This window comes from Telmatherina bonti, assembly GCF_933228915.1.
Source record: "Telmatherina bonti genome assembly, chromosome: 16".
Lineage (NCBI taxonomy): Eukaryota > Metazoa > Chordata > Actinopteri > Atheriniformes > Telmatherinidae > Telmatherina > Telmatherina bonti.
Window position 1 is genome coordinate 11,377,871 of NC_136614.1, and position 24,356 is coordinate 11,402,226.

Consider the following 24,356-nt stretch of genomic DNA (forward strand, 5'->3'; position numbering starts at 1 on the left):
GGGGGGGTACTGTCATGATTTGGGTTTTTCTGTGCTTTGTTTTTGGGCTTCCTGTTTTATTTTGTAGTTTTTCCTGTCTTGGTTCTTGGTTAGCTTCTTAGATTTCCTGTTCATTGATTTGGTTCACCTGGGTTCATTTAGTTCATTTGTTTCACCTGTTTCTCGTTCGGTTTTTCCTGTGTATTTATACCACTCATGTTCACTCATTGTTTGCTGGATCATTTTGTACCTCAGTTAGTTTGTCTGTTCTTAGTTTCCTGGGTTAAAAATAAATCAGTCTTGAACCTGCATCCCTGTTCCCTCGTCTCCGCGTTTGGGTCCACACCACATCTCCATTGCTTTCGTGACAAAATGTGGAGCTGTGTGTTAATTAGAGGCTTGTATTGTAAACACCTCAAGTTTAAGTCCTACGTTATAGTTTAGATCTATATTACAGACATTTATTCATTCATTTTCCGGACCACTTAATCCAATTCAGGGTCGGGGGGAAGCTGGAGCCTATCCCAGCAGTCTGAAGGCGAAAGGCAGGATACACCCTGGACAGCTCGCCAGTCCATCGCAGGGCCTATATCACAGTCCTGGTGGAAAATCAGTTGACTGCAAGTCCCGAATAAACATCAAACTTTCACTGTCAGTCATATTTTAACCATTTAAGGCCCAAAGAAAATAAAATAGTAAGAAAAGTCACATCTTTTATAAATAGCCTTTTTTTCTCAATAAATTGTAAAAAACACTTAGGGATGGTTACCATTTATGACAACGTGATATGTCAAAATGACAGTAGTGTAATCATCTACTTTCTGGATTTATTAGGGGCAGAAATAAAATTTAAAAAAAATTTTTAAAAAAAAGTTTTTACCAGAAGGTGATGCAAAACATCCCAGAAACTATCTGTGTTAAATATGTCATGCTGGGCTTTATGTGGTTAAAACAGACTTTACATCTACAGATCATTTTAAAACCTAAAGATCCCAGCATTTTTTTTTAACCATATCCACCACATTTTAATCAAAGCAGCTTGAAAGAAGGTTCTTGTTCAGGAAAAGTACATTTCCATTTTGAGATTTTCCCTCTGTGAATGTGTTGCAGTGCTGCAGATGTGCTCGCCTGTTGTCACGGTTGAGAACTCGCCCCGAGACAGGATTTGGGAGGGAGTCCATTTTAGCAACAGCAGCGTTGTGGAGTGGAGCCCGAAGGCCGAGGAGGAGGACACTCTTGTTGGATCGCTGACGGACCTCTCAGCACCAGCCTGCTGCTCACACTGAACTACCATCAGTTTTCTCACCTCTTCTCCAGAGAAACACCTGCTTCAGACAAGCATCTCCAGCAAAACACACAACTTTTCCCACCTGCTCTTTCTCATCTCTGTTAATCAAACACACAAAGTTATATTATTATTTGACTCATTCAGCAGAGTGACAACTACAGTTATGGCTCATATATCTTTGCTTCATGTCTTTCTTTGCAGAGTAATTTCAGTTGTAATCTTCTATCCATCCATTTTCTACCCTGCTTCGTCCAACTCAGCCTCGCAGGGCAGCTGTAATTAGCAGGTGAGAGGTAGGGTACGTCCTGGACAGGTCGCCGGTCCATCGCAGCCGTAATCTTCCCAACGCTAAACATTTGCTTCCCACCAGTTGAACCAAAGCCATGATATAGATAGTAAGACATTTCCTCTTCACCAGAAAATGTCAATCTGATATGAAATGATAAAGATTCAGACAGATGGAAAGGAAAAAACTAAACAAGCGTAAAGATATCCTCCATAAACTGAGGGTGATGTTTTCGCTGTGAGATTTGGAGGCAGATTCTTGTCGAGGCTTTCCACGGCTCAGTCGGGATTAGTGGGTTTGACACCAACATTCATTCTGCCCCACCAGGCAGAGACATATGAGTCTGATACAACTGTCTGTATGAGTTAGTGTGGGAATTGGAGGTTCGATTGGGCTGTTGGGAATCATCTTTTAACCCTTAAAAGATTTGCAATTATCGGCTGTAAAGTTAAATATAGAAGATGCAAAAGGGCACAGTGTTAAAATACAATGAATATTTATAGATATGCTGTGTACAGATATGTGAAATATTACAGAGGCAATAGTCTGAACAGGCAGTATGATTAACATGAAACATGCGTTGCTTTACAGTGATGCATGCTGGAATGCGGGCGCTTCTCGGGTTAGGCAGTTCTTGACTTGCGTCGTTTAGACTTTATGATGCTCATTAAATACTGTATATACATATATATATATATATATATATATATATATATATATATATATATATATATATATATATATATATATATATATATATATATGTTATAAATAGAGATGGAGAAGCTGCTTATGATTTGGATGGCGGATCAGAATCAGCGTTGGCTTTCCATTAGCTGACTCTCCATTCAGGAAAAGGCACGGTGTGTTTTCTTTAGACGCTCAACGACCAGAAAGGTGAAAGTGCAGAGAAGGAGGAATTTACTGCCAGTGTTTATTTCATGATTTATGGGGTATTTATGGGTCAAAATCCAATTTCCACAGAATTTTGGGTTACCCCACGGTGTAGGAACAGAACTGGTTCATAAACTGAGGAACAGCCGTTATTATTACAACTGAGGGAGGTGCACTGTGTTCACCGACTTTGCTTTCCCAGTTCAGTTGTTTTGATGGTATTTCTCCAGTTTCTTTTCCAGATGCCGTTCAACAAGAAAAGGCTGTGATCCATACTGTAACTTCACAACATCTGGAGTTTTAACAGCTGGAAATGCTGCTGAATAAAGACTTGTTGCTTTTAAAGGTAGATTTTGGTTTTGGCTTCAAGGTAATTATCACCACTAGGGGGCAGAGTTTAGTTGGCTGAAGTGTTTCCTTTCATGTCGGAGATTTGTTTATTCTTTTACAATCTGGCTAATTTTTTCTTCCCACTGAAGGAAATCAAAACACAAAAAAGACCTTTGACTCATTTTGTCACTTAAAGATTTACTCCTGATTTCTTTCATTTCAACAGGAAAAAATCGGAATAACAAGAAAAAAGTTCAAATCAAATCTAATTTTATTTATTGAGCACTTTTTACAATAAAACTATATGAAAACACACAACTAATTGTAATCTCTTTCACATTTACTATATGATAAACATTCACTCCCCACCTGTCTGTCTATTCAGGTACACCCTGGACAGATTGCCAGTCCATCATAGGGCCAAATAACCATTCACACACACACTCATTCCCAGGAACAATATAGCCCATTAACCTAATATGCATGCCTTTGGAGGGAGGAAGACGGAGTATCCAAACAGACCTGAAAATATGCAAACTCCACACAGAAAGTTCACCATTCGAAGGCCCCCAAGCCGACGATTGAACCAGGAACCATCTTGTTGTTGGGCCACAGTGCTAACCACTAGCCACCGCGCAGCTTTACCAGAATACCATTAGGGAAATAAACATCTGTCTGACACTGCTGTGAGGAAACAATATCTTCGGTCATGACTCTGGTTTGTCTAGACCAGGTTTGTCAAACTCAAATATACAATGGGCCAAATTTTAAAACTGGACAGAGTCATGGGCCAACACTGATATTTACTGAGAAAAAAAATTCCAGAAATGACAAAGAACCTCATAGATTGGAGGCAAAATCACATGTGCATTCATCTACTCTGTTTCAGCTCAGGCTCTTGTTTGAAAAATGCTTGTTTTTCTCATGAGCTCACAAACTTTCATCATGCACTTTTTCACAAACACTTCCTCATTGAAGGGCCGGGTTTACTTTGCTATCTCTGCTGCAGTAGCTTGAAGCTCCCATGACTAGTGTCTACAGAGGAGGAGGTCCTGTCCTGACTGACACACCAAACCACCACCAAAGCGTTATAATATTGGCAGGACATGTGCTGTATAATATCACATGCCAGCTCTAGTAGTCATTTATTGCCTTGTGGAACAAATACAACTACACAGAGTATGACACCTATGGCATAGATAATCCACACTGTCCACCAATTGACAATAAATCTAAAATATCGAAGCTAAGAAACTCTACTGGTCATAAGTCTAGGTTTTACATTGGATTTAATGAGAAATTGTCCCAAAACTTCCGAGCAGAAGCTTACAGGCTGCTCGTTTTGTATGATTTAGCTTTATAGTCTTTATAAAATTATGTTTATCTGACAGATTATTTGATTCAGGGTGGATTTTATTGCGTCTTCTTCTTGTTTTTTTTTTCTCAGACTGTCCTTTGTGTGACTCTGGGCATTACTATGAGCTGCAATAAAAGTAACTTATTCATATCCAGCTTTTTTTCAATACAAACAAACAGTAACAAAGAACTCCCCAGTAATGAAGCTTAGGTGACGCTGTGTCGTAACTTTTTCTCATATTTTAGTTTATCTTTTAATGAAACGGAAAACTCCGCATCAGAAAGAGACAACGTGTTCATTACTGCCTTCACACTGGACACTGTTTCGCTGCGTAAACTGACACATTTTCTTTGCTCTTATTAAAGAATTTCTAAATAATTTGATTTCTGTCAGGGACAAGGGGAAAGGATTGCAGGGAGCTACAAGTCTCAACCCAATTAGTGACCTCGTTCGCCAAGCACATCTCGTCTTTTTTTCTTTCCTTTCTTCATCACACTTTCTATTCACTCTGCCTCCCCTCCGCTTCACATCCCTCCATCCTCTAGACCCTTTCTTTTCTTCTCCCTTGGACCTTCTATTCCCCGTCACTTCAACTCTCTTCTTCTTTCCTTTCGTTTTTTTTCCTTCTCTGCACAAATGAGTCCATTTCGCCCGGGGGATGGGACCACGTTGGTTAAATCAGATTGGGGCGAGGTTATATTTGGACTGTGGCGAGAGAGACAGAGACGAAGGGAAGCATCAAACAGCTGCGTGATGGCTGCATGGCCTATTTTACATCAGCGAACACTCAGGGCTCATTCCGCTGACAATATTAGCAATATTAGTTTAATAAACTAGTGTGAAGCTTCTCTGCTAATTACCGTCAACAGAGCAGTGATTCAGCACTGACTTACTGTGTAATACTGAGGTAAACTGGAAATTTTAGCAGATTTTCAGCTAGAATTACATCATTATTTGTGCTGTTTCTTTCTTTTTTTTTTTTTTTTATTGTTTCCCAGAAATACACAACACTTCTCTCAAAAGAATCCATCTTTAAGATAACAATCCAACTGTGTGGGCAGTAAGAGTATTTCCATGTGTTGTTCCAATCTTGGTCCTTTTGTTTCACATTACAACAGAAAATACATTATTTCAAGACATTATTGTCACAGCTATTACCTTAAAAACGTCCTGAGTTTTGAAAATGTATAATATAGAATATTATGAAATGCTTATTATAAATAAATAATAATAAATAAATAATGCAGTAGAGATAGAACTGCAAGATAGAATATTCCAGCATTTTTCTTGCATTCAAGATCAGGGAGGTTCGATACTGCCTTTTTTTTAATGACTGACACCCTTATCAGACAATACAAATATATACCAGTTAGGACATGTGGAAGAGTCCATTTACGAGCTGCAAGTGATGAAGTTTGATTATATCCAGTTTGCACCGAAGGAAATCAACCTTAATGTTTAAAGTTGGTTCAGAAATGTGGAAGTTACAGAGTTTACTCCAAGTTGTGTAAAACAAACAAAAAAATCTTTAAAAAACAACACAACATCTCTCATTTTGACACTTTGAGTGAGTGAGATGGCATTGCCGTGATTTGACGCAATATAAATAAAGTTAAATCTAATTGAATTGAATAGAAGAGACGCAGCTGAAGAGCTTGATGTCTATCATGTGGATGTTGTGTAAAGTTGGTATCTTTTAGAAAGTAAATTTTTCAGTAGATCTTCCAGTTAAAGTCCATTTTTAAATGACTCTGAATGGTTCTCCATTTTCTTGTCTAAATGATTTTCTTGGATTCCGATTTCTTTTCCCACTGGAGGCAGAAATCTGTAAGATCGACTCCTTCAGAGCTGCTTTCAACCGCAGGACATGCATCAATCCACTAGGAGGCAGAAATCATGTCAAATTGACCTTTAAGGCCCATTAATGTTGGAAGCAAAAGACAGATGTGCAAATAGATGGACAGTTTCGTCCATTAAAAGGTTACACACATGTTTTTGTCCATTTTCAAGGGGTTTAGCTACCTGTCACTTGATGCAGAAAACTGTATTCAGGCTTTTACTAGGGCTGTAAGAAAATATTGATATATCGAAATGTTAAAGTATTTTGTGTGACAATATTGTATCAATATTCAAAAGCATTTGATCTGATGAGGCAGATTTTCCAATTTTATATTCATCTTGTATTGTAAGATCAGTGCTTTTATTAATTCTGCAGTGAAATGTAAATCTTCTGTTCTCATTCAGTAAGTTGATTTCATGGATGCAACAGCGTTCAGTGTGTACTACTAGTGAAGAAAACTAGAAGTATATTGGATTGCTTATAGTACCCTGATATATCTAGATATATTGCATTGTTGGCCTGTATTGTGATGCATATCGTATCGCCAGATTCTTGCCAATACACACCCCCAGCTTTTGCTTTGGCTCTTTTTGTACAAAACTATTTCAAGTTCCTTCATATCTCTCCACCTACCCTACCTACACTACTGATCATACATTGTCCCTGAACATCTGATCAGAGGTGTACATGTCTAGAAACCAGACAAGGTTTCGCCTTTGCCTTCATTCTGGTCTACAGCTGGTGGTCCTGGGAGTGGGAACAGAACTTGAGAAAAGAAATTTTAAATATGCTACTCATTGTTCTTGGAATAATTTTCAAGCTGATTTGAAAATAACAAAATTGATCTCTGTGGATTTTGAGTTGATTCTAGGGGCTCGAGAGGAAAGCGCCCTCGGTTAAACATGGCAGCATCAACACACGCTGTGTTTCATTTGCCTAATGTTGGCTGCTACCTTCATTTTGCTTCTTGTGTTTGTTTTGTTTTGATGCTTGATCTTTGTTTTTTATGTAATGTGAACTTGTGGTTTTTCTGCCTTCTTGGCCAGGTCACTGTTGAAAAGGAGATGTCTAATCTCACTGGGGGGATTTGCTTGAATGAAGGAGGGGAAAAAGCATTCCTGGTGTTGCCCTGCAGCATCCCAAGGGTGAGAAATCTCACTTCACAACGTTTTTCTTTCCAGCCCAGAGCTACACAAAGCAAAGCTCTTTCTTTTTCTGCACAGTGTCTCATCTGAACATGCACCGTGACAGGTTCAGCAAAGAAATGCAAGGATATTGTTGAAAAGACATCTCAAAAGTGCTTTAAAGCCCTATTAACTTTCTCACCCTGAATGAAGTCTGATTCAGCAGCCATCGTGCATCCTGTCTCTCCTCTGAGCTCTCTCCAACCAGTAAAAGTCACTGCCATGTTGGCTCTAATCTTGCTTTGCTTCCTCTGATAATGTTTATTGGGTTACTTTGTCGAATCGGCCACAACGTATGTCCAAAATGTCCAGTATGTTGGCGCAATGCAACACAGTGAAATGCTGTAAAGAAGGGGTCTCCAACTCTGGTCCTTGTGAGCTACCATCCTGCAGGTTTTAGTGTTTCCCTGCTGCAACACACCTGATCCAAATCAATGGCTCATTAACAGGCAGGTGCAGAAGATAACAAGTTGTGGGAGAACCTTCTCATTTAAATCTGGTGTGTTGTACCGAGGAAACACGAGAACCTGCAGGATGGTATCTCACACGGACCAGAGTTGGCGACCCCTGCTGTCAAATGATGTGCAAGGAAGGAAGAAAAAGAAGTTGTCCAGTTTCTCAGCAACAACAGCTCCAGGAATGTGTAGGTTAAATGTCACTATGCCATCAGAACAAGTCACAAGTCTGAACATTACATAGAGATTGTTCTGTTGGCTGGTTGGGATGTTGTACTTTACTAATCTGTTAATTGTGGCCACCAGGGGGCATCTGTCAGAATGCACAAGGATGACAAGCTCCTTCTTTGGTCTGGGTTGCTTAAAAAACTCTAAACATGGAAATAACTGTTTGGGTCGGTTTCTGAAACAGAGATATAAAATAAAAAATAATAAATAGTTGTCTATACATATTTAGCCGTGAGAGCTCGTCACAACCAACTCTAAGAACTAGATAAACACATCCATCATGTAAATATGTCTACATCAAACAGTAGCAAACAAAGAAATAATAAAATACAATAATGATAGAAAAGTAAATGACTATGATCTGGACCGGGGCCGTGCTTTCCCATGGTGCAACAATAGCAATATCAGGCCAGATTATTACAATATTATAATAGGTCAGCTAACAAAACTTAAATACTTGTTGTATGAACGCACACAGACTTGACAAAGAAGGAAAAAGTAACCCAAAATAGGAAAATTCCTTATCTTTTACTAAGAGACAGTCCTTCTACTCCGTGAATCAGCTGCATTCCTCTGCTACCAACGGAGCGCTGTAGCTCCACCCGCTTATTAACAAGTGTTAATAAACCCACCAATAAGAGGCACTCTTTGTCACGGAGATGCTTTAAAATCTGCATTCTTTGTCTCACCAGCTGCTTAAACAGAAGAGTCCCAGGGACTTAGTTCCAGCTGAACGGGTTCTTTCAATCAGGTTTGTCTGGATTTGCACTGGGATCAAAAGGCCTCATGAAACTAGTCTGTTAAGTCCGCTGATGTTCTTTCCTGCTGCTGCAGGTCTGGTTCAGATGAAGGACTTCACTTTAAGCTACAGCCAAGAAAGCAGGTCAGACTCGAACTGTGATGAGGGTCTGTTGAAGTTTGACCAAACCATGTTAAAATGTTTTATGTTTGGGAAAACAGAACTTCAGCTGGGTTATAAAGAAACTCCATGCATGCCTCTATCCAGCATAAAATTTTCTGTATCCTGAAATGTTTGGCAGAAGTTCCAGTGTATGAAATCCCAACGCATATTCACTCAAAACTTGTCACAAACGAACACCTGATGAGGAAACTTCGATGTCAGTGTTGGTTCTGTTACTTTATTTCCATGCACATACTTATTTGTGAGAAAACCTCCACATATAGCCATAAAATTAGCATTTACTTGAAGAAATCTAGCTTGCAGCAATCAGGTTTTTCTATTCCCCACAGACCCTGATAACAAAAAACATGTTTCTGTTTTACATTATATTAATGAAAGCAGCTCACTGGAGACAGCTGGCCTTGTTTTTCTGTGTGCAATCAGCGAAGCTAACTTCCAACATCTTACTATACGTGAACCTTAAAATCCACATATTCCAGCTCCAGAGCTGCAAGTATAGAACTCACCTAATCCTGCCATGACGCAACCAGACAATCAAAGAGCGCGAGTCTCGTTCTGAAGCCGTAATAAATGACCAATAATCTGTCAGAGGAGAGAGAGGAGACAGTGATGTCAGGATCCATTGCCATGCAATAAAAATGGACATTTAGTTGATGCAGTCTTTGAGGCTTCATGTTTTTTTTTCCGTTAAACAATTAAATCAAAGCAGCTTGAATTTAAAATCAGACGTGTTTTATTTAAGGCACAGAAAAGGACTTATTTTTATGCACAGGAGATGTAATTTCTGACATACAAACATTAGTTTTGATTGAAGAAAACTGTAGTTTTGATTTAAAAACGTTAGTTTTGATTGAAGTTGAAGAAAGTTGCTTTCTCAAATATATATTTTTTTTAATTTGGAACCTAATTTGTTTCTATCTCTACAAAAAAATTTGATTCCTCCCTTTTTTTTCTTTTTTTTTGCTCTCAAAAATCATTTTTGGTTTCAAATCTAACTTTTTTGGTTGGATAAGAAAGACACAAGTTTCTCTCCATAGCCACACATTTCTCACTTTCTCTAAGTCAGGTTGCATCTGCGTGACGATAATTTGGCTTTTTTTTATGTGGGACTGCTGACATCAGTAGATTTCTTGGAGTGTTTGTCTCCACTGTGGACAAACTGGAATGAAAGTTTATGGTGGGAAATGAGAAATGGTAAGATCTACAAAAATGGCCTGGATGCTAACGGTAATTACCATGTTGGGGGTGATGTGGACAGCGTCGACTGGTGAGTTTAGTAAAAGTGAGCAGAAGTTCATGTCTTCATTTCTAAACTACCTCCCAGGAGCCCAGAGTTTAATATCTGCTGGTGAGATAAAAAAAAGTTTAATTCCAGGTTTTTACATCTCAAAGCATATTAAAATCCGTGGTCTCGACCAGGTTTTAACATCTGAAAGTGTCATTATTTATATCACACTGATTTTATTAATGTAGGCTGCAGGGTGCTGTGGTGTCAGAACCACAGCTTCCCGCAGGGTCACTGGTTTGAGACTCAGCTGCAGGGAGGTTCAGACAGAGGCTTTTCTATGTGGAGTCTGTGTTTCTTCTCTATGCATGGGTTCTTTTTAGACATGCATGTTGGGTCATTTGGTAAATCTCCTCTCTAGTGAATATGAGCGTGAATGGTTGAGTCGACCGTGGAATGGACTGGTGACCTGTCTAAGGTGTACCTGCCTCCTGCTACTTGCTTGGATAGGCTCCAGCTTCCCCGCAACCCTGAACTGATTTAACCAAAACTAAGTCAAGATGCAGAAGCAAAGCATGAAAAAAGTGTATTTTTGCAGTTTGTTCTTGAGTTTCCAGTAGATCTTATCAGATCCACATCAAGCAAATCAAGTAAAAAAAAAAAGTCTGGATATCACTACTTAAATTTCCAGCTCTGTCTGTGTACCTGGTCTGTACCACTACACTCCCCACCTTCTTTTCACACTGGTATTATCTTTGTCTTTCCTTGCATGTCTCTGACCACATGGTGTTCCATCAAAATAAAATCCAGCCCCTTCTAGAGATTCGTCTCTTTTCGACAGGAATCAGTTCTTCTGGTTCACCACAAAGAAGCTTGTTTAAAGACAACATATCATTAAAATCTGCAAAGGATCAGCTGAAAAAGAAAAGAATCGATGTGTTGCTACGATCCAACCAAAGTCCAGATCTCAACCTGACTGAATCCCTGTTGACACTGTGTGACTTTAAGACAGCTGCACATTAGTGAATTGTGCAAACCTCAATGAAAGGAGGCGATTTTATCTATAAGACTGGACCAAAGTTCCTCCACAATGATGTGAAAGACTCATTGCATCACACAGAAAATCACTATTTGCATTTCTGACTGCTAAAGGAGGACAATAGGAGGTAAAAGCTCCTTAGTCATGTGTTGTTGCAGTTACACAACATGAGGATCTATTAAAGGCCAGAGTTCTTCTTTATTCCTTCTATTTCACACCATTCTACATAGGCGGATTTGACATGGCCTTAAAAGTATTTTTCCCCCCATCAGCACTGTGAGTAATGCCTTCTTCACAACAAAGCATTCCTCTTTACCCTGAAAATTACAGCACAGCAGAGAAAATTGTGTTTCTGTAATCCATACATTATCACCAGCTTCTCCGGTTTAGCTCAAATCCCACAGGAAAGAGGGAAATAAAAATCATGCAACAATACAGGAAAGAGTGTCGGCTGCTTGCACAGGAGACTCGATTCAATCCTGAAACGTCACGCATTTCCTCCAAGATTTCATTTTCTGTTCGACTCGCAGGAAGAAAAAGTCAGCATCAGTTTTTGGACAAGTTGTAATCCTAGAGTTAGAACTTCACTGCAGATCCCGATCAGACGTCTGGCCTGCTGAAGTTCAGGTGAACTGCATGTTTCTATGAAGCTTTCGGGTCTGAGTGTTGGACTTTGGACAAAACATTAAAAGTCCAACAAACATGTTTGCAGTGAAAGCAGTCTGAGAGTGATTTCTACTTTCTTCCTTTTAAAGAGGCTCATGTTTAGTTTTACGTCATCTCAGTCTTTATTTCAGCTTAAAATACACATTTCATGCATGTAACAATGATTCCTTAAACTGTTATAACTATTATTTCTCTGCAACAGAGACCCCCCCCCCAACCCCACTGTAAGATGATGGATCTTATAATTAATACGTCCAGCCATGCATGTGCATTGTTGGGCGGGGTTTTGTCCATTCGCTACACCTGCTGAATAATAATCACCCTGCGCGGTGACTACTTCGGGGTAGTCAGCTGTTTTCTGCAAGGATTCATTTTTATAAGCATTTTTATTGTAACTGTAAGAGATTCATTGTTTTCAGATCATGAGATTTAAGGTGTTGCTTGCGTTTCATGAAACTCCTTCATCGCTTCTCCCTCATTGTAGCTGCTTGTGAATTGGTAATCAGCCTGCAGCTTAAACCCTCGTTCTAAGAAATCACAAGGTCCCAGGTCCAGCCGAAAGACACATGACATGGCAGGAGGGTAAGCCAATGTGGAATGCAGACACTGCTGGAGAGATTTAAGTTTTAAGATTTTGTATCCATCCAACAATTAAAGATTTTTTTCTTTTCTACCTTGTATGGATTGTTAACCAATCATTTGGTTGACACACTCTACTGATTTGAGTTCCTTTCATCATGATTTCAGTTGGCTCCTTTGGCAAAACGGCTTATTTACTAAAGTGAAGTGTAAACCGAAGGACAGATAATTGTTATAATCATTAAATAAAATTCCCTCCTTTTGTGAATGTGCGATAGCTGACGCCTCAATACGGTAATCGGTTGAAGGATATTCCCTCAGGCTCTGCAGTGGAACAGTAGCAGAATATGCTCCAGTTAAATGACTATTTCACAACTGCACGAGTCTTCCTAAAAGGAAATTTGCACATTGCATGTCTACATGTGTAAACTGACTCTGCACACACATGTAGTCCTATTAACACTACTTATTGGGTTGGTGGTGCCAATGCCTCTCATGCATGGATATGTATACACTCTCCAATTTCATGTAGATGTGTGGGTAACGGGGATTTTTCTGCAAAGTCTTTTTATCAATACAAGCACCAATATTCAAATCAAATCAAATCAAACTTTATTTACAAAGCAATAAAATGCAACACAAAGTGCTTTACATGATATAAAAGGTAAACACAACAAAGAAAATTCATCAGCCCCTCCCTTCTCACATTCAGACGCATACACACTCACACACACACCCAAACAACATCAATTTCAACACTACTCTTAAACATTACGCATGCACCTACCTAGTTATTTATTGCTGAGCACAGATGAGCCTGGTAAGGAACACCATCGCAGGAGCTGCACCAGGAGTCGACCAGAACGCAGCATCAGGGGCACCGTTACAGACCAAAGCATGAAAGGCGCCCCCGATGCCACGGCCATTATGACACCCAGTACAGAGGGCTCCCTCTGAGGAAACACCAGAAAATATCCTGAAATTGATCAAATACATTTTTTAAAAAAAGATAAAATAAAATAGGAGTAATAATAAAAACAAGAAATATTTCAATTAAAAACAATACAATAAAGATTATAAAAGCAGATTTAAAAAAAAAAAAAAAAAAAAGATCCCTAAAAAGAATTGGGTACAAATAAATATTGTACTTCTGTGTTCTCCGTCTATGTAGTTACTAACATTTTGGTTGGGCTTAAAGGTACAGTATGTAAGATTTTCAATATTTTCAAAATAAATTGACTAATAAAATAACTACAATCATAATTAGATAGTTTTTTTGAACATGTAGGTTCCAGTCTGTCCATATTTGATGCGTTATTAAATTACAAGTTTAATTAATGACAAATGACAAAAAGCACTTTTTTTTTTACTGGTAGGCAAACATTTAAGAAGGGTCTTTGTATTAATTAAACTTATATGGACAGACTGGAACCTACATGTTTAAACTAAACTATCTAATTATGATTGTAGTTATTTTTTTAGTTAATTTTTTTTTTTTTTTTTTTTTGTCTTGTCCAGCATTTAAGCAAGCAGACTGATGTTCTGGATGCTGTGTTCTGCTGAGCAAATTTATTTTGCCAAGGGGAACTTTTATAGATGTAATGATCCCCTTGTATTTCTTGATTCTTATTTTATTTTTCTATTTGCTTTGGATAATAGTTAACTATTATTAACTATTATTATTAACTAACTATTAAATAGTTAATAGTTAGTTACAGAGTTTATGCTGCTGGACCTGACCGGAAAGGACAGGAAAGGGGCAGAAAGAGAACAGAAAAGAGAACATAAAAAACAAAAAGATCAACGCATACACGTATATGCACATACATACCCACCTACATATATATGTATATACACTCGCACATACAGTATATACATACATACATATATATAGATAGATATACATACATACATACATATATATACACACAAACATACATACATATACATACATATACACATACATATCCATGCACATACATATTCTCTACTCAACTCTAGATTCATGGTCCCTGTGGAGAACAAAACCATTGACAATCAGGAGGACCAGAAACTAGCAAGTTAAATCAAAAAGACAGAGAGAGAGGTACCTGCTGTAAACTTGCTGGATGACTCAGTGACTGTGACACATGCAGAACATTCATGCAGAACATTTAGAGTGGAACGTGTTCAGAGAAGAGAGATCATGCCAATGTGACCCCGCCCGCCTAGGGCTAGAGGAAGGCCAGGAGAACCCAGAGACCCGGGTAACCGACAGTCACCCCCAGGCACAGACCCCAACCACCCCACTTCGGAGCCAGCCATGCATCCGCCCAGGAGGTGGCGAAGGAGGTCCCCAACCAGAGTCCCCCGCAGTCAGGGGGAACAGGCCCCAGCAGGCCCAGGCCGGCAAGGTCCGATCCCGCCGGGCACCGGCCACCCAGGGCAGACAGAGCGCAGGCCCCAGGGCCCCAAGAGCCCGAGAGCAGCCCCCCGCCCCCGCAGGCAGAGGGCACAGCCCACACCGACAGAGGACCAGGATCCCCAGACCGCCACCTAGCGGCAGCCAGGTCGCACCCCAGTGCGCCAGCTGCGCTCCCCGGGTACAGGACACCACCCCCCCACCACCAAACCACACACACATAAACATGCATACCCTCCCTCCCCCAACATGCACTCCCCTCTCAGCCCCCATCCACACACCCCTCCGCAATCCACACACATCCCCCATCACATACACACCCCCACCCCACCTCTACTTACTCACCCATACCAAGTCACACAAACCCCAACCGACCCCGCCCCCACACACGCTCACACCCCGCCACCCCATCCCTCTACTTCTACCCGACCACACATGCCCCACCAAACACCCCTCCACCACCCACAGCCCCCCCACAGACACCCTCACTCCTCCAACACAGGCACACCCCATTACATACAACCCACCCACCAACATACCCCTCCACACACACACACACATCTACTCATCCGCACACATCCCTATCCCCTCACCCCCCTACCCACCTATATCCCCAACCCTAATCCCCCCCCCAGCCACCGCACCATCCATCTGTAACCCCATACACCTACTCCCACACATCCTCACCTCACCCCTCCATCATGTCCCATGTGAGATGTCCCAGAGGGGGCAGAGGACAGGATGGCCCCGATCACCTATGACCCCCCCACCACTCCACAGATGCAGCTGACCCAGCACCCCCCCCCCCCCCCCCCCCCCCAGGGCCGGCGACAGCCCTCCTACAGCCAGGTCAGCCCAGACTCAGGTCTAATGGATGGCACTCTTCCCCCACCCGTACCCCCCCCCCCCCCCCCAGTAAAGCCCCGAGAATAGGGGCATGAGAGGACCCTATCGCCCCTGCCTCCCCCCCGCTTATGACTGATTGTGAAGTATGTATTAGTTGCAATTAAAATGGAGGGAAGTGCCACGCGGTGTTGGGAGAGGGACCACCTAAGCAGCCCCCCCCACCATACACCGCACGCCCTTCCCCCTAATCATGTGAGTTGTCAGTGTTTTGGTGTTTTGATGTCTAAGTGTAATTAAAACTGGGAGGTGAGCCGAGGCTGGGTGCAGCGATCAAGACCACCTTGATGGCCTTTCTCACCACCCAGCGCCACGTGCACACCTCCCAATACCCTGCCTGTGTGTGATGGGGAGCGGGGAGGAAGAGGGGTCGAGGGATTTAAGTCTGGAGGAAAGTGAGCTTTCCTCCAGAAGGTGAGCCGCCCGCGGCACTGGGCATGCCCCCTACTCCCAGGGCTCTAGAACTATAATACAAAAACTTTTTCAGATTAAAAACCTCCTTAGAGGTGCCTAAACCTATAACTTGCTGCTCCCCCCCCCCAAAAAAAAGCAATAACAAAGACCAAAACTGGAGTACGGAGCTACTTTTCAGCCAGCCAAATACAAAAAATACAATAAAAGAAAACAAAAGCAAAATGGAGAAGAAGATAATAAAACATGTTTAAAGTTAATTTAGTCTCAGCAGTCAGTTCCCAGACTGTCAACGCGTAGGAAGTAGGGAGGTAGAGTTATGTAAACATTAACATTATGTTTAATATTAAATGCAAACATTAAAATGAGACGTAACATCTCAGAATTTATGTGATCAAAGGAAGTTAGATAACAATATGCAGAGATGTTAGGCTGGGATGATGAACACTGTGGGTAAACACTGGTGCTTGTGGACTGTACAGAGACACCACTAGATTGCATAATATTATCATCACCATGACGGCTGTGTCTTCTTTTTTCCTGCCTTCCTGCAGAAGAAGTTTGCACACAGTAAGGATGACTTTACCAGAGTATTCTGTTGATAGTTAACATCATATAAGATCAACTCTCACACATTTTATTTTAATATTTACATGCTTTGTAATGGTATATTTATGAAACACATCTATGTGTAACTATAGAACAAATGTTTATCATATGAAATTACAGGCTGATGGTCCTGATGGGGAGTCTTGTGGTCTACTAAAGTATCAGAAGACTTTGGAAAATGATTAAAGCAAAGCCTTAAGGCATCAAAGACCTTGATATATGGACGTACTCCAATGCTAAACTAAGGTGACAGTGACCCAATAAATATTCTGGTTGTTTGTAGACAGATTATGCAAACAGTTGAAGCTATTTGCCCTGCAGGCATGCATATGGGGGAAATTTTCATAAACCAGCTCTGCAGCACACATTATACTGAGCAGAATATGTACTTTTTATTTTTGTATGGCTTATTTGATGTACAAAACAACTCAAAGTGCTTTTCATAAAACAATAATAGCATGCATGAAAAACAAGATGCAAAAGAAGCATCAGAAGGTGCATTAAAATAGTATAAGAAAAAGAAAATGCTTGAATAGAAGCAGTAAAAGCTAAAATGTACATGATATGTGAGCACAGTTGTGAAATCTTTTACATATTTTTAAAAATAGCTGTTTTTCCTTTTATGTAGTTTTGATGAATTTTTCTCCATTCACCCAATTTTCACAAGACAGATTTTCTCTTGTAAAGTTGCAGAACAGGATTTAAAAAGGCAGATAAATGGTAATAATAAGAATAAACTTAATCTGAGCATATTTGAAACATGCCAGACATGTTTTGTATTCTTACAAATATATCAAAGTTACACAGATTGTAAAAAAAAAAAAAAAAAAGAAAAAAAAAAAGTGATACTACAAAGCCTAACTTTTTAATGGTTAATCAAAATATGTAATTTTAACCCCAAAACACAAACAACTAACTTCTCAGCCACATTTATTATTCAGGTTCCATTTGTCTCTATTGACTGGAGAAATAAATCTGCGCCTTCAATGTTTTAAAAATATTTTTGACTTACTGTTAAATACTTTGTGACATCTTTAATCTTGGTCAAACAGTCCATGGCCATTTAGATCGGTTTCTTTTGCCAACTGGTTTTTTATTAACTAATACTTTAAAAATATGTTAGTATTCTACTTATTTATTTAGCATTTTTGAATGACTGAAAAGTACTTTATTAATCCCCAAAGAGAAATTCAATATTGTAGTATATAATAATTAATCTGAGGAGGTCTTGTTCTGGAGGCTGATGGCTGCTGGCAGGAATGATCTTCTGTATCTTTCAGTCTTACATCGGACCTGAAGAAGCCTCTCACTGAACACACTTTGTTGTTTCATCACTGTGTTGTGGAGAGGGTGTGAAGAATCCTCCATCATCTTCATCAGCTGGTGCAGCATTCTTCTTTGGACAATCAGCTCCAGCGGCTCCAGAGTTACTCCAAGCACAGAAGCAGCTTTCTTGATCAGTTTGTTGATTCTCTTCAAGTCTCTGGTTCTGATGCTACTACCCCAGCAGGTACTGCAAAGCTGACTGCACTCTCCACAACAGACTTATAGAAGAAAGATTTGGAAATTTTTCATTTTTTATTCTATTCTAAATTAAAGGTTTGGAAGTCAGAAATTAATTTGTGGGAAAAGTCATCACATAGTGTGAGTTGAGTGAGTATTTTTGGTACAGGTGGCCTTTTTGGTGGGGACTCCCCCTCCCCCCCAGCCCCTCAAGTTTCTGGAAACGCCCATGTGCATCTCACCAGTATGTAATATTGCGCAACAGCTGCGCTTTACACACCAGTTTTAAAAAAAAAATACAGAATAGGACTGTTAGTTAATATTAAATATAATTAAAATGCTTATTAAATTTTTAAGAAGCAAATTTATCCTAAAGACTTGTGTTAAAATACCTTTTCCTGGATGATGTGTGGGTGCTGGAGCCTTCACCCCAGCTGTCAAGCGCTTATATACTGTGCCCACAGGCCACGCCCCCTCGGAGTTCCCACCACTCACAGGGCAGAAAGTGATTAGCTCGTCACGGCTGTCAGTCACGCCCATCCAGCGCTGCTTCCTGTCTGTGTGAGCCATTGGACTCGGTCTGTCTGCGGAGAGTCTTCGGCATGGATACAAGCTCCACTCCACAACTTTTCACCGGAGATTTTACCCCTGCAGTTTTTCATTTGAGACCGTTTATATAAATTGGAAATGTACTCCTGAAGGGAATAAGCCAAAGCTGAGCCTTGCGTGAGTTAAATCGACAGTTTAAAACCATTTTTTTGGTTGGTTTTTTTTTACTGTGTGTGTTGCACAAGTTGTAGAAGGAAACAGGAAAATGCCAGTTGCAACTCTTCTACCTTTTACTGCTACCCCGAACAGAAAGTCTGCCAACCCGACTTCTTTCAGGTTGACAGAGAAATTTATTTTATTATTAGTGTTCAGCGCTTTTATCACCTTGTGTTTCGGGGCTATTTTCTTCCTACCGGACTCGTCAAAGCTGCTAAGCGGAGTTTTCTTTCATTCTTCCGCGGTTGAGACCAACACCCGCACCGGTCCGGACAGCAGCGACTTCGGCTCTGCGGGAAACGACGACAGGGTCCTGGCTAAAATAAGAAAAGACCATGAAAAAGCTCTGCTGGAGGCCAAGGATACTCTACAAAAACAGCCCGACGAAATAGTGCAAGATATTAAGAACGATAAGGGGAAAGTTGTGGACAGTAAGGGTCAAGGTGGGAAGGATGTCAATGATTTACCTTTCATTCCGTACCGGCGCCCACCGGGGGCGACGGGACACGAACCTCTGGACCCCGAAACCAGGGAGAGACGGGCTAAAATCAAAGAGGTAAGTATCTGTTCAGCTTATTTACTGTTTGGGGTTTTTAAAAGGAACAAACTGCAGGAATATACAACATGATATATCTACTAAATAAGCCCTTTGTTAGGGCGCTTTGTATAAAAAGGCAAAATGAGACTCAACACGTCCACAGGATGCGTTCACGGACCAGTCTTCTGGGAAAACACGTGAAGTAACCTTATAACTTCCAGGTATGAATGCGTGCTGCTGCTCACCGTGGATGCCACGCGTGTCAGGTTGACAACTTGTGGTTTTATTCCACAAAAGCAGAGTTTTTACGCAAAGCTGACGTTATAAGGGCTTAAAGCAGAGTTGGTGTCAGTATGTTTGGAGGTCCACATATGATTTAAAGGTGGTGTGGACGTGTTGGGTTTCCACGATGCTCCAGCTCTCGGTTCCTGCAGTAGGAAAGGAATGCATGAACCACCCCTATGACCCATATATTATTTATATTATTATTATTATTATTATTTAAAATTACACCTGAATTACCAACCTGAAGGTGGAGTCATACCATTACTTTGCCAGTAACTTTCTCAAACTAGACATATAACCAGTGCTTTAAGTGGAACAAAATTAGTGGTGGTACTCCTTTAATGACTTGCTGTCAGGTTGTAATGCAAATATGGGACAAAAACATGGCTGACACTTACATGTAGATCTATAAATTGATCTGTAGATTAATAGTTTTAAAGCACAGAAATAACAAAAACAAAACAAAACAGCAAGTTCTAAAGCAAATTCAAAGTGCCATGGAGACACTTTTATGAACTTCAAGCCTCATTGCATGGACATTAAACATACCACTGAAAAGTAAATACATAAACTTAAAGTTCATTAACCCTTTCATGCATGAATTAATAATAAAAACATTGCAACATTTTTCACATTTTGGTAAAAAAAAAAAAAAAAAAAGAATTATACTTCACTGTTTACTTAGTTAGCCTGCTGCTCATTATTATTATTATACTATTTAATATCCAGTTCCACCAGTGATAAAGTATAAGACCTGTACATGCCATCTGTAATTGTGTTAATAGCTTCTGCCAACACTGGATGTATATTTAAAGCCTATACCCATCTGTATTTAATGCTCATAGTACTCAAATCAGTATACTGTGACAATCACTCCATGCCAAAGCTGTAAAATACTTGTACATACTGCAGATAATATAGACTTTGCACTTGTTGCTTATTGCACTCTGGTTAGATGCCAACTGTGCTTCGTTGCATTGTACCTGTACATGTGTAATGACAGTAAAGTTTAATCTAATCTAATCTAAAAAAAAAAACACTGAAGTGGTTTCTTTACAAAAATACCCTCCTCATTCATGAATATGCAAGAAAAAGCTTGTGAATAGGTGCCCACTACAGGGCATAAAAGGTCATATGCATGAAAGGGTTAAAAACAAAAAAATTGCACTACACTGTAAAAAGTAGTCCCGATACGCACTATACACTGTAAAAAGTAGTCCCGGTATGCAAAAGGATAGCATTTAAAAGTGCCGGTACTCCGTACCGCTGCGTACCGGCCCACTTAAAGCACTGGATATAACTTAAACTGTTAAGATCATAATGACTTCATATGTGACACATGAAAAGCGAAACCTTTCACCTATTATTTATTTTTACATGTAGACAGTCACGTGGTTAGCTGGCAATCCCAAAGGATGAAGGTTAAATGTTGTGATGTGGCATGTATGACTGGTATATAAATACCAGGAGTGGATCATTTTGGTTTTTGTTTCAGATCTGAGCTATCGATAGGGGAATTCAGGATATGACATCTTTCTGTAGCCTTTGTGCTTTATGTGTGGGCGATAATATAAAGCCAAACATCACACAAATATCATTGTCCAACTTATTAGATTACGGTATGACGTTTTTGGCGCTTTCACACATGTTTGTAAATATCTCATTTGTGATAACTTATAAATATCAGTCACTGCTATGTTACGCAGATGTCCCTCTTTGTAAATGCTGCTTTGAATCAGTTTGTTTGTGTTTAGTGTTGAAGATATAATGTTTTAATCAGACACAGTGGAGGAATCTGGCTTTAGAATATCATCACAGACCATAAAAAGTAAGGAAACTGTCTAGTCATGCAGTGTGCTTTATAAACTTGGCCATAAATGCATAATTTCTGCAAGTCATCCTGTGTACTTCACCCAGGCTTGCTATTAGAGCTGTAAAAAGCCATGTTCATGTAACCCATAGTGCAGTTTCTGCAGAATATAGTGGTATTACTTAGGGGTGTGACGATATGCTTTTGTCCTGATTCGATTCCGATTTTTTGGGTGCCGATTTGATTTAATTTGCAATTCTCAAAATTCTTCAATATTGCTGAGTTTTGTAGATTAAAAACAAACAAAAAAAACTGGATAAAACTTCTGTTTTGCTTGTTATTTTTCTTCATTTCAGTGAGGAAAAAAACAACATAGCTAGACCATCATTCTGCTGCTAATATGCCCAAGAAGACAAGTAAAAAGATCAATTAAAAAAACAGTAAAAATGACAAAAAATCGATGGTGCAGTCATTTTATTGATTTGAAAAAACGATTTTTTAACTAAATCGATTTTAAAATTGTGAAGAACAAAATCCAGATTTCCGATTTTCAATTCAATTTTCCCACCCCCAGTATTACTGTGTGTGCTTTGTTGGATTAGTTGGTAAATACTAGAAATGAATAATTATACTAACTTGTAACACGTTATACTTTTGGGAATGGCCAAACACATTCAGTAGTGGTGTTACAATCTGACATAAATGAGTTTAGATTTCTTTTCATTCGCGTGACTTGGAGTTAAATTGGAAAATGAGGCATGTGGGAAGGGTCATTTTGAATGGAATCCTCTTCACACCGACCTTTTCATTTCTGTGTGGTCAAAGAAAACCTGTTAGAGACATGGTTTATGATTTAATAGCAAAACAAACACGTTTGATGAAGGTATCAGTGTAATTAAGCGAGTTATCATTAGGAGGAAGCATGCAGCTTTGAATTCAAACACCACACATGTACACGGTGAGCTGTAGCGTCTTCCTGGCAAAAACAACATAATATCGACATAAACAAGAGCAAAGTAGATTCATTTTGACAGATCTGTTCAGCTTAGGGGGGAAATATTGATACTGCAGTGTCAGTGATGATTACATACCCACATCAGTTATGAGTCAGCCGAGGTAATTTTTCATTTGTATCTACGTCCTTCAGTCATGGCAATCAATCAGTGTCTCCCTGTTGTGGTTGGCAGAAGGTACGACGAGGGGAATGTAACCTGTAGGTACATATGTTCTGGGTAGAGATAATTGGACACAGTGGGCATAGATTAGGTATTCAGTTGCCATTTTTCTCCTGAGGAGGCTAAAATATTCTGTCCTTGATTCACCTGCTACCCGCCAGTTGTAAAAACGACCAAATCATTATGGTTTTTTTTTTTTTTTTAATTTATCTATATATTGCTAAGCTGCCTTTCACTGCTGGACCTGACAAGGGGGAGACGGGGGAGTGTGCGGAGAAGAAAAATAAGACAGAACTAAATATAGCAGTGAAACCAGGCAGCTAGATGCTGTAAAGAAACTAGACAGAAAACATCCTACAGCTGCCAACAAAGCAGAGAATCATGAGGAGCACCTAAAAGAGCAAACTGAGAAAACATGAATAAAAACAGGACCACGTGCTTTTATTGAAAATATGTCACTTACTTTGACTTATTTATAAATTGATTTTTGTGGAAAATTACTTGATATTGTTTATCTTTCCCCAAAACCTTTTGGAAGAATGCAACCAAATATCCCAGTGATTCCTGTACCTCGAGTCATTAGCTGCGTTTCTATTACACCGAGAACTGAACAAATTCAGTTTCCATTTCAAGACTGAAAGTTTTTATGCTCTCATGAGTTGGTTTTTCAGGTGTTTTGATATAGAAATATATCACAAAAGTGTTATTGAAACATTTTTATGCATTTTCTTGTCGCCGGACATGACATGGCGGTCGTGACCAGTTTATTTCAGATAAAGATGGTGCTTTATAGAACAAACAACATATTTTAGACTGTCAGAAAAGAAAACGAGGAAGAAAAGCTTCAAAAAGCTGTAAAAAAATTCTCTCCAGCAGATGGAAAACTCCAAAATAACGCTACGTAGCTACTTTGCACAGGCTGCAGTTCTTGTAAAATCTCGAGAGTTGGATGAAATTTTATGAGAACTGAAGCTAATGAGCGAAACACTGTTTAACGGAAACACCTGCAGATCACAATTGTTTGTTGAAACTTACAAATATCACTTTTGTTTAGCGAAAATTTGTGATGGAAACGCTGCTATTGCTGCCTGAAGCACGGTAACGGTTAAGCCCACAGGAAGGTAAACTTTGAGATTGTCTGACAAGCTTATTTTTGTGGAGAGGAGCGATAAGTGCTGATAAGTTGCTGTAGATTTTACACATTGGATCGACATTCCAGTAAAGTCATTGAAAATGATTGACAAACATGGTGCTAGGTACTGTTAGTTAGCTTGTTATTGGTATGTGATCACACCACTCACCTCGGCGTCCATGTACCTCCGCCATTGGTCCTGCCATGGCTGGAGAATCTTGTAAGGGAAATACAGCGTTTATAAATCCTGAAGTAGGAGACATACTGTTAAAAACTGTTTAAAACTGTAATATTCTGTTTTTTTTCCTGTCAGTATGTGGTTGGAAGCGTCATGCTTTGCTTTGCTCCTGCACACGACTGTAAAAAAATAAGCATTGAATGAATTTGTGCATAATAAACAACGGACAAAGAGGCCGAAATTATTTGCAGTTGAAAATAATGAACAAGATAATTTATTCGCTTTGATTGTTAAGCAGATATTTTAAGAAGAGCTGCAGCTGAGCAAAGCAATAACTCTGTTGACCAAACACGCTCTCACATGCATCCTTCCCT

The 24,356-nt window shown here is 39.7% G+C and overlaps 1 protein-coding gene across 1 annotated transcript in view; it reads left to right on the forward strand.

Moving 5' to 3' along the window:
- Positions 1-18,913: 18,913 nt before the first annotated feature.
- The window catches only part of man1a1 (mannosidase, alpha, class 1A, member 1), a gene marked incomplete at both ends in the record, with an annotated part of 171,307 nt that continues 165,864 nt past the window's right edge, over positions 18,914-24,356 (forward strand). Inside the window, one exon of the mRNA XM_079255707.1 lies at positions 18,914-19,420. Within this exon, the coding sequence (XP_079111833.1) occupies positions 18,914-19,420 (507 nt within the window). The remainder of the gene's footprint in view (positions 19,421-24,356) is intronic.